This window comes from Lithobates pipiens, unplaced genomic scaffold (assembly GCF_037356315.1).
Source record: "Lithobates pipiens isolate NorthernLeopardFrog02 unplaced genomic scaffold, aLitPip1_a1.2 Scaffold_19, whole genome shotgun sequence".
NCBI classification, from domain to species: Eukaryota; Metazoa; Chordata; class Amphibia; order Anura; family Ranidae; genus Lithobates; species Lithobates pipiens.
In genome coordinates this window covers 488741415-488753562 of record NW_027507764.1, presented here as the reverse complement: position 1 = coordinate 488753562, position 12148 = coordinate 488741415, and the positions used below count along the sequence as shown (strand labels likewise).

The 12148-nt window shown below is 43.4% G+C and overlaps 1 protein-coding gene across 3 annotated transcripts in view; it reads right to left on the bottom strand.

Moving 5' to 3' along the window:
- WWP1 (WW domain containing E3 ubiquitin protein ligase 1) overlaps nt 1–12148 on the bottom strand; it is a 263487-nt gene that overhangs the window by 29010 nt on the left and 222329 nt on the right. For all 3 annotated transcript variants that reach the window (XM_077492977.1, XM_077492978.1, XM_077492979.1), the window contains exons 13-15: nt 8442–8570; nt 2381–2453; nt 2083–2154 (exon numbers count right to left, since the gene is read on the bottom strand). In XM_077492977.1, coding sequence (XP_077349103.1) covers nt 2083–2154; nt 2381–2453; nt 8442–8570 — 274 coding nt within the window. The remainder of the gene's footprint in view (nt 1–2082; nt 2155–2380; nt 2454–8441; nt 8571–12148) is intronic.

The window sequence follows — 12148 nt, the reverse complement described above, 5'->3', positions numbered from 1 at the left end:
ATCCCAGAAGACTGCAGGACCATTCACAAGCACAGCATGGCTTACAGAGTGGGCAGACTGTGTAGCCGCAAGCAGCACAGCCGGCTGCCCACAGTTAAGATGCCAGCACCAGGAACCCTAAGGCTATTGAACTAACTTGAGTGAGGATGGAGCTGGATCCCTGGACAAGTGTCCTGTTATTAGGGCCGAAACTAGGGGGGGGGGGCATTTGCCCCAGGTGACGCCCCCACCCGCACTGGAAACCACGACTCTATGGGCGTCACTGCCGCCTGATCAAGTGTAATGGACAAGCAGGTTTCCCTCCTAGTTCTGCCTAGTGCCCAAACAGCCTATGTCTTTTCTGCGTGAGGCACCCCAGAGAAGGGGGGGGGCTTCAAAGAAGGCCCTGGTCAGGGGAGGGGGGGGCAGAGGGGGTCCTGGACTGGGGGTGCAGAAGAGACCCTGGACTAGGGGTAGCAGTGAAGGGCCTGGGCTGGAGGGGGTGCAGAGGAGTCCCTGGACTGGAGGGGGTGCAGAGAGAGGTGCTGGATTGAGGGGGGGGCGTGGGGGAGTGCAGAGAAGGCCCTGGACTAAGAGGGGAGTACACAGGAGGTCCTTGACTGTGAAGTGCAGAGAAGGCCCTGGACTAAGAGGGGAGTACACAGAAGGTCCTTGACTGGGGAGTGCAGAGGAGGCCCTGGACTAAGAGGGGAGTACACAGGAGGTCCTGGACTGGGGGGTGTACAGGTGCCCTGAACTTGAAAAGTGGGGTTAATTATGGACCTGGATTTGGAGAGAGTAGGGTGCAGAGGAGGCTCCTAAGTTGGGGAGGATTGTAAAGGAGGCCTTGGACTGGGAGAGAAGTGAAGAGGAGGCCACTGACTAGGAAATGGTAGTTGGTGTGGCAAAGGCCCGGGGGGGGGGGGGGGGGGGGACAAATGAGATACTGGACTAGGTGAGGGGGTGTCTAGAGGCCCTGGACTATGACAGCTCTCTGCTCTGGGAGTGATTGTCTGTGTTTGATTACTCGGTTCTCAGAGCCGGCAGGGGTCAAATGCAGCATCCAGCATGATTCTTAAAATTCCCATACTTCTCTTTTAATTACCTGACATTTCCTCTTTCCTGCTATCTGGCCCACATGACAATTAGGCCTCATTCGCATGGAGCATATGCATCCATGCCCAGTGGGGTGGCTGTGTACCGCATGGGGATACTTGTTCTGTGCATCCCTGTGCAGGCAGTCCAGTCAAAGTCAATTTGGACGCAGCAGCTGCATGGACATAGGCAAATGTAAAAATTTGACATGCAGAGCAGGAAGGGATGCATGTATCCAAACGCACAGTGTCTGCATTCAGATCTGTGCACCCACTTCTATAGGTGAAGCTTTCTGGTGGATGCAGATGCAGCAAAGGCATACAGGACCTGTCTCAGCACCTGTCGGAATGAGCCCTTAGGGGAATTTATCAAAACTAGAACCAACAGAATGTGGAACAGCTATGCTTTCATTTTTAAAGCTGAACAAGCTGAAGATAGAAGCTGATTGGTTGCCATGAACAGCTGTTCAAAATTCTGACTGTATCAGTTTTGATAAATTCCCCTCACTGCGTTTTTCATTTATTTCTCCTGACTACTGCATTCTAAGTTCAGCACAATCTTTATTAAAGTGGTTACAAAGACACAAGATTTTGAATCTTCATGCATTCTATGCTTGAAGGTAAAAAACCTTCTGTGTGCAGGAGATTTAGTCGACTAAAACTAAGAACAATCGCAGAAGACTAAAATGGGACTAAAACTAAAATGCAATTTTAGAGCTATGACTAAGACTAAAACTAAATTGAAATTTGCTGCCAAAATTAACACTACTGCTGACTTAATTATTATTTTTTTCCCCGAGAGTGGAGAACCGCTTTAAGTGGTTTGTTATGGTTTTCACAATATTACTTTTTTCTCTGACTCTGTCAACAGCACAGGAGGTTGGGGGGAAATTTTCCAACAGGGAACAGATGCAGTAAATTTCCCGAGAGAGGTTCTATGGCTTCCCACTGAAAAAACTGGGAGATTTATTAGTTGATCCCCAATGTATAAATGGAAATGCTGATTTACCTGTTGAAAGGAGTCTTCAAATAGCGTCTGCCTGGAAACCGTAATCTTGACATGGCTCGGCAATGCATTAGACTGCAAAGAAATGCACAGTCAAGTCATTATGGGCAGGTCTGCTAAGATGGATTTAGACAGCAGAACATATTTAAATAACCTGACTAACAGAGAGGATTACAAGGAAGACATCTTCCTTATCAATGCCAGCACCTTCCAGCAGCAGCACATTTCAGAAAAGAAGCACAATTCTGTCAATCTAGCTTAAGATTTGTAATCCTCAAGAGACTTTAAAAAAAATGATTACCTGACACAAATAACGAAAGTGGGCAAGCTTCCACCGAAAACTGCGTTCATAGGCAATCTGAGGCCCCTTAGTTCTAGAAGAGATAAAGAGAAAAAAAAAAAAAAAAGTTAGTATTAGCTTTTTGCAAATATAACCCATGCTGCAACCACCCCCAATACACAGATGCTTCACTGTGCAACCACCCCCAATACACAGATCCTTCACTGTGCAACCACCCCTAAATACACAGATCCTTCATTGTGCAACCACCCCCAATACACAGATGCTTCACTGTGTAACCACCCCTAAATACACAGATCCTTCACTGTGCAACTACCCCTAAATACACAGATCCTTCACTGTGCAACCACCCCCAATACACAGATGCTTCACTGTGTAACCACCCCTAAATACACAGATCCTTCACTGTGCAAATACCCCTAAATACACAGATCCTTCACTGTGCAAATACCCCTAAATACACAGATCCTTCACTGTGCAACCACCCCCAGTACACAGATCCTTCACTGTGCAACCACCCCCAATACACAGATGCTTCACTGTGCAACCACCCCCAATACACAGATGCTTCACTGTGCAACCACCCCCAATACACAGATGCTTCACTGTGCAACCACCCCCAATACACAGATGCTTCACTGTGCAACCACCCCCAATACACAGATCCTTCACTGTGCAACCACCCCCAATACACAGATCCTTCACTGTGTAACTACCCCCAATACACAGATCCTTCACTGTGCAACCACCCCCAATACACAGATCCTTCACTGTGCAACCACCCCTAAATACACAGATCCTTCACTGTGCAACTACCCCCAATACACGGATCCTTCACTGTGCAACTACCCCCAATACACAGATCCTTCACTGTGCAACTACCCCCAATACACAGATCCTTCACTGTGCAACTACCCCCAATACACAGATCCTTCACTGTGCAACTACCCCCAATACACAGATCCTTCACTGTGCAACCACCCCTAAATACACAGATCCCTCACTATGCAACTACCCCCAATACACAGATCCTTCACTGTGCAACCACCCCCAATACACAGATCCTTCACTGTGCAATCAGTGCACTGACCAACCAGCAGTTATACAGATCCTTCAATTAGTAAAGCGACACTAAACTCTGGGGGAAAAAAATAAAATAAATGTCTTCTGCTTCCAGCCTACTTCAGATCTCCGAATTCCTTTTTTTAAGCTGTGATCTGACTTCCTCATTAGTGAATGGCTATGTTCGCTCTCCACGATCGCACTGTATGCAGGAACGTAGCCATCCCCTCTTGCTTGTGCACAAGCTAGACTAGGAACTATGGGATTTGCAGCGTGCATAGAGCAGTGCACAATTGCAAGTAGCATGCACTGCTCATTCCAAACAAATGGAAGCCACAGGAAGAAGAGAGGTCTGGAATTTAACTGGTGACATTACAAGGAGGCAGGAATATCAACAGGCATAGTGAATCTCCCTCACAGCAAATGCGGCACAAAGGTGAACATGGTAACTTGTGTGGCTAAAAACTCCCTACTGTAGTCCCTGGAAGACAAAATAAACCTCTATGATATCAAACCTGTAATATCTGAAGAGAAGACAAATCTAAAGCTCAGTACACACTGCACGTTGTTTTTCATTCAACCCAGCAGCTTAAACAAAACACTGATAGCTGATAACTGATCACTGTACCAACACAAGTGATGTTGGTGTGGTGATTCCTCCCACTGTGCTATTGTATTCCGACAGGGGGATTCTACCTTCCCCCACCAGAATACACTGAGCGGCAGTCGCAGCCATTGGCTGAAAGCACTATTTGGGTGTCGGTTTTCCAGCATGTCCCTTCAACAACAGAACGATTGTTAAACCAACTTCTGTTGTACACACTGCTGTACACACTGACAGGACAGTGTGTACTCAGCTTTAGTGACACAAATGCTTGTTAAAGGAAATCCTCTTGTCTTATTATCTGAAGTATGCTCATTTCAAACCATTTCCCAAAATAACAATCAAACGCTCTAGATCTGGCTTCTATATAGGTATGCAGAATACATCTGTGCCAGCCGCAACAGAGCTGCATGCCCATTCATTCACTGTGATTGCAACAGAGAAACAAATCAGTAAAGGTGAGCAGAAGCCCACAAGAACACTTGCAGCTTTACATCACAAATCAGCTGCAAGGCACGGTGTAGCCCAGATGACCTTTCACTGCAAAACACACAAACAACTCCCTTGTGTCAGTCAAGGTTGTTTCAAGGCCTGACTCTTACACCATATGATTAAGCAAATAATTACCCAAAGGTAGACCTTCTCCTTGGAGTGAACATAGGTCATTACACACACCATACTAATATAACTTCCAATTCTTATTGGGGTACTCCAAGGCAGCTTCATTACCAAAGTAAAAACAGAAACTAATCTAAGAGACATTTACATTAGAATGGAGAGCTAAATTTTCTCTGTCACTGCTGATGCAAATCTATACTTTACTAGGTAACATTACAGGATGGACCCTTCAAATCATTCTGGGCACAGCAGCAGCTTTATCCTTGGAGATTTGCTCCCTGTCTCTATGACAGTACTAACAGAGGAGGAGTGGAATACGGTAATTATTTAAATGATATAGTTGTATGTGTAATCTAAGTTTTAGCAATTTAGGACAGAAAAAGGCCATTTGATCTGCATGGTTACCAACATATTTCTCACTACACAGGGGTTCTCCCCCTTTTAAAGAGTGAGGGCCACTTAAGTGATTTGGTAACAAGTTGCAGACCACAATAAACGATGGCATTTTACCAGTCCCCAAAACACAAATAGAAATAAGCCCTTACTGTTCTGAGCCCCCTATAAGGTTGCTTGCATACTGATGCACTGCGGTTTACCAGGACCGTGGGTACAGTGCAGAGCTCCTGTGGCTTTCATCCAGGTTAGCTGCACTAAGCCAAAGACTTCTATTACATCTTGTGGCTGCATCCAGAAGTTTTGGTGCATTTTCAGAAAGCGCACCAAACCCGCAGGCTATAATAGAAGTCTATGGCTCAGTGCAGCTAACCCACAGGGGACGCCATAGGTGCACTGCATTGCACTCGCAGATCAGTGTGAAAGTCTAATAACCTTTTTTTAGACAGGTGCACCTCATAAAATTAGAATTTCATCAAAAAGGTAATGTATTTCAGTAATTCAATTAAAAAAGTGAAACTTATATTTTATATAGTTGCGTTACATACGGAGGGATATCTTTCAAGCATCTTTCTTTTAATTTCGAGGATTATGGCTTACAGCTAGTGAAAACCCAACATTCAGTATCTCAGAAAATTGGATTACATAAAACCAATAAAAAAAAAGGGGGGGGGTGGGGGGTTAAAACAGAAATGTTGGCCTACTGAAAAGTATGTCCATGTACAGTTTAGTATGCAGTGACTTCGGACTTAATAAAACACAGTGGACCAACACCAGCAAATTACATGGCTCCCCAAATCATCACGGACTCTGGAAAATTTGGCATTTCATTTGGAAATCAAGGTCCCAGAGTCTGGAAGAAGATTGGAGAGGCACAGAATCCAAGTTGCATGAGGTCCAGTGTGAATTTTCCACAGTCAGTGATGATTTGGGGCGCCATGTCATCAGCTGGTGTTGGTTCACTGTGTTTTATCAAGTCCAAAGTCAGTGCAGCAGGAAATTCTAGAGCACTTCATGCTTCCCTCTGCTGACCAGCTTAATGGAGATGCGGATTTCATTTTCCAGCAGGACTTGGTAGCTGCCTAAACTGCCAAAAGTACCAATACCTAGTTTAATAATGATGGCTTGATTGGCCAGGAAACATGCCTGACCTAAACCTCAGATAAACTGTGGGGTATTGTCAAGAGGAAGATGAGAAACAGCTGAAGGTCACTATCAAAACTATCAATGCAGCCTGGGCTTCCATAACACCTCAGCAATGCCACAGGCTGATCACCTCCATGCCATATCACATTGAAGGAGCTCCGACCAAGTATTGCGTGCATACTTTACTATACGTGGACATACTTTTCAGTAAACCAACATTTCTATATTAAAAATCCCTTTATTTTATTAGTTTTATCTAATATTGTAATTTTCTGAGATGCTGGATTTTGGGTTTTCACTAGCTGTAAGCCATAATCATCAAAATAAAAAAAATGCTTGAAACATATCACTCTGTGTGTAACGCATCTATATAAAATATATGAGTTTCACTTTTTGAATTGAATTACTGAAATAAATGAAACTTTTTGATAATTTTCTAATTTTACGAGATGCACCTGTAAGGGCCGGTGCACACAGCGATGCGCGGCGAGGCGTCTCCGACTTGCCTCGCCGCGACTTGCACGGACCTCAGCGGCGACTTGCAGAGGACTTCTGTATAGAAGTCAATGCAAGTCGCCCCCGAAGTCGCCCCAAAGTAGTACAGGAACCTTTTTTCTGAGTCGGAGCGACTCGAGTCGCTCCTCTCAGAACGGTTCCATTGTACAGAATGGGGGCGACTTGCGGGAGCGAGGCGAGGCGAGCCGTGTCGCCTCGCCTCGCGCCGCAGTGTGAACCGGCCCTAAGTGTTAATCTGCACATTGCAAAAGCTCAGTGTATGTGATGTTTAATACACTGACGTTTTCTTCTTCCAGCTTCTGCTGGAATCACTCTTCAGGATGCTAGAAAGCTCCTAGGCAAAGTGCACTTTGTATCACTGCTTGGGACAGGAGTCGGGGCTACAGAGGATGCATCAGCTTATGAGACTCCTGCTCCGTCAATGACCACCTGCTTCCTCCGCTGCCGGCACCAGCTCCATGCACTCTGATGCTCTGGGTTGGTGGGTCAACAACACATTGATTGCCATCTGGGCTTGCCGACCCATCATCCCAGAGCACGTGCATGCACCTTTACTTGTTTGAGGTCATGGGACACATCAGAGGGCTCTGCAGGCCATGGGTTGGGCACCCCTGCACTACAGTTTTCTTGAGGAAATATTGTGTAATCTAGAAATATGCAACACCCACCATTTTATTCTTTAGGGCCTTGGTTTAAAAAAAATATATAAAATTTTTGGGGGTTCTAAGTGTTTTTCTAGCAAAAAACAAATGCTGATTTTTAAATGTAGAAGAGGAATGTCAGATTTGGCCCAGACTGTTTAAAGGGAATAATTTTATGTGCAGGTTTTAAAACGGATGTGGTATATAATTACTTATATAAAACTGCCAACCAATGCTGTGAACGTGGCATTACCTGCAGTTCTCTTTACTACATGTATGGAGATGCAGGATACCCTAAACATTCTCCAATATGAATGCAGAAAGGTAATGTGCAAGACTACTAATAAAAAATAAACTTTCTATATCTCTAGTTGGAGATAGCAAAGCAAACCCCATTCACACTGTTACATATCCCACTGAAAGCAGGAGAAAAGTGATTAAACAGAACAGCTTGCCCCTATTACGCACTGAGCACAGTATGTAGATTCTAAACAATGATATACACTAGAAAGGTCTTTACAAAGCTATACATAAAAGTTTTTCCAATGCAGGGTAAGTGACAACATTGGTATGAAATGAAGCAACAGACTGAATGAGCTAAAGAAAAATAAAATGTAATTCAGACAGAAGAGAGATATACATATATTATGTATATTCTTCACAGAAAAAAATATCATGGTTGAAAGCTGGTTTCTTTTTCTTGTAAGTAACTATACAGTTAGGAAGATTGTGATGAGCATGTTTTCTACAGAAACCTTCTGCAACACGCACAGCCACTTTGTGTCACTCTGCATTTTGTCTGCTTCATCACAGGAAGGAATTGTATGGAATTTCAGCCAGGTCACAGCACACAGCAGAGAGTACACTGTATGCAAAGCTCAGGGTGAGCCCAAATGTGCAATGAATATGTACTGACTGTTGCATTGGGACAAAGACCATCTATGGGAAAGCGCTGAAAAACCATCAATGCCAAAAACGCACACATGTACCCTCCTAACTTTTGTCTTTAAAGGATTTGACAATAACTGTATTTCACTCCTGGAGCTGAATGGGACAGGTGAACATGCTTGCCATTACTTACACTGAAGACTTTCCAGTCCGAGGGTCATTGAAAGTGGTGGTCTTTGTGTTGTGATCTACAAAATACTTTACTCCCTCTCTTGTGTAGCGGATTTCCCAGCCCTCTGGCAAAGGATCCTCATTTTGTAAACTGTGGGAAGGGAGCAACCATTAATAGGTGGCCTTTCTTAATACAGAAATCTATTTTACAGTAACACGTAAACAGAGCATAGTACATAACAGTGACATTCCTAGTGACACTTGGAGTGATCCTTGGGAAAATCAAATCATCTGCATAAGGTTATGTTGAAATATTAAAAATTAATTTTTAATACTGGCAAAGACATCAAAAAATTATCGCAGAGAAAAGCATTTTTTATAGAGAAAACTTGCTGGTGCCTAGGCATTCCGGCCCAAAGTATATTTTTGCCTATATTCTTGTATAAAATTATTTCTGCAAAATTTTGATCACTGTGTTGGGCTTAAAGTGTTACTAACCCACAACAGAAAAATCAGTCTGTATATGCAGTAAAGCATGCTCGTTATACTCACTGTGGAACCTAAGGGGTTAACCCCCTGCATTGTGTAAAAAGGCTGTTGTGATTCTGTCTTCTCTGATCCTCTCAGTCTTCCACTGTCCCCAAACCAACTCCTGATGGAACAGAGGCTAGGGGACAAGCTGCATAAGCTCAGTTTTGTGTGTTTGTTTTGTGTTACATAATGATTTAATAAATCACTGAGCAATTGTGTTCACTAGTTGTCAGAATTCTCCCTGAATCCCCCACAAAGGGATCTGAGATCATGCAGAAGGATTTGCACAGCTATAACTTGTTTCTACTACAACATTTATGCTCTATTGGTCTGGAATAAGGCATCACAGGACTTGCCAGTTGTGCAACCTGGATATGTTGAATCTGAAGTGTCCAACAAAACGATGCAGGAAAGTCAGTTATCCAAAAATAAAGGGGTCAAAGGTATGAAGACCGGATGAACTGAAAACCGATGCGATTCAAAGTAACTATATAAAATGGTGATTTCATGATCCAGGTCACACACAACAGCAAGGGCCATGTGTTGCTTTTGCAAACCATGCTGGGAAAATTAAGTCTTTACAAAGCGAATGGGTTAGACATGGGACACTGCTCATAATTTTACTGCACGCATATGGTCTGACTGGTGACTGCTATGCAAAAATTCGCCAACAGGCAGAGTTACTGGTAAACTCTATAACTGTGGGGGAACATTCATGTAGTTACATTGAGCATAAAAAGGTTTTCCATTCATCTTTATTCTTAGAGGAAAAAAACAACAAACATTAAAGGCATGCAATACTGCATCGTGCATCAATATTAATTCTTGCATTTACTCAGTGACTGGGGTCAATATGCCTAAAAGGCAGCTCTCTTTACTGACCCCTCGGATGAGACCCCTGAACACTTATGTAATCTAATATTTTATATCCCACTGGTTGCTAAAATAACCATTGCCTGAGCGCGGAAATCCCAAGCGATAAACGACAGGGTCACTAAAAATAAAATATCGTGGATCATGCTCCATGAAAAAACGACCAGCATTTTGAAGGACAAAATTTGAGATGGTTTGGAACCCCTCTTAGATATTTGCAGTCAACAATATAAAAAGGCAGGCACTGAGGGAGCTGGGTAGGCAAGGATCGAAAGGAGCACTTTTCTTTCAATCTTACCTTTATACTTTTTCTGTTTCCACCTCTTCCCATACTACATGCAGGAATGGTAGGTCTATCTGACTCTATTACTGCTGTGACCATTCACAGGAGTTTTTTGGCCTCTTAGACACCAGGTTCTATTATATACACTTTCCACCATCTCAGCAGTTGTAGGCCCTAGATTTAATTACCTCTTTCTCATTCTTGTTTTGGTATCCATATACCCTTGTCCAACTCTCCACCTTAACTTAGCACCAAGATGTCCAATTTATACACCCAACAGTTGAAGTGATCATGCAGGTTAAACTCTGTATAGAGCTTATACAGTATCTCATAAAAGTGAGCACACCCCTCTCATTTTTGTAAATATTTTATTATATCTTTTCATGTGACAACACTGAAGAAATTACACTTTTCTACAATGTAAAGTAGTGAGTGTACAGCTTATATAACAGTGTAAATGTTCTGTCCCCTCAAAACAACAACACACAGTCATTAATGCCAATTAAATTAAACCGCTGGCAACAAAAATAGGATTTTTAAAACCGCTTACCTGTAAAATCCTTTTCTTTGATGTACATCAGGGGACACAGAGCCATAGTAATAACTATGTGGGTTATTTTGGACCATCAGGTGCTGGACACTGGCATGCCCCCTAAGGCGTGTACTTCCCCCATATAACCCCTCCCATTGCTGGGAGTCCTCAGTTTTGTAGCCAAGCAATAGAAGTGTATAAGAAGAAGGGAGGGACCTCTGTGTCCCCTGATGTACAGCAAAGAAAAGGATTTTACAGGTAAGCGGTTTTAAAAATCCTATTTTAGTTTCTTACATCAGGGGACACAGAGCCATAGTAATAACTATGTGGTATGTCCCATGGCAATGGCAACTGAAGGGGGGGGGGGACAGAACAAAAAACAGGAGGCCAGAGGACTCACACTACAGCCTGCAGTATATGCTGTGCCCAAAGTCAATATCCTCATGACCTTTAATATCGATTTGATAAAATCTGATAAACGTATGAACCTGCAGACCAAGTTCCGGCCTTACAGATCTGAGCCATAGAGGCCTGATGATGCACCACCCAAGAGGCACTAATCACCCTGGATGAGTGTGCGCTTAATATGAGAAGGAAGCATTTTCTTCTTTAAGCTGAAGATTCAACAATCACCTGACAAATCCATTTGAAAAATATGGATCTTGATGCTGCCTGTACACACCTTGGACCCTCTCTGGCAGTACCAACAAAACCTGTGTTTTGCGAACCTGAGCGGTTGTCTTCAAATAGAGACTGATCGCTCTTACTACATCAAGAGAATGTTGTTTTTTCTCTTCCCCAGATTAAGGCTATGGGGGAAAAGAAGGAAGAATAATATCTTGGTTTAAATGAAAACCTGTTACCAGTTTTGGTAAGAATTCAGGATGAGGACATAAAATCACCTCATCCTTATGCAGGATGAAATATGGCTCTTACAAGACAGAGACATTAATTCCGATACTCTTCTAGCAGAAGAAATGGCAAGCAAAAAAGATTATCTTTCTTGTCAAAGAACCAAGGGAACTTCTCGTAAGGTTCAAACGGCTGATCCAGCAAAGCCGATAAGACCAATTTTAAATCCCAAGGATTTAGAGGTGCCTTGATCGGGGGAATAAACCATGTTACTCCTGAATAAGCTACGCACCAAGAGTGGGAAGCAAGAGGCCATAGGAACAAACACTGACAAGGCCTGGATCTGGACATAGAAGTCAAGGCCAGCTTAATTTCAGATCCCATATGCAGGAATCGGGAATCCTCCCTATTGATATACTTCCTGGGGTGCCAACCCCCGGATCCACACCAAGAAACCTATGCCTTCCAGAGTCTAAGGTGACTCTGGAAGCCGGCTTCCTGGCATTACTCAAATTAGACACTACCGAAGGAGATCACCCATGATCTTTTATAGAGTGGGATTCAACAGTCAAACCTGTTAAACTTTTGTCCGTAAGGTAGGATGAAATGAAATACCCAAACTCATGCAAGAAGGTCTGGCTATAATGTCAGAGTCCAA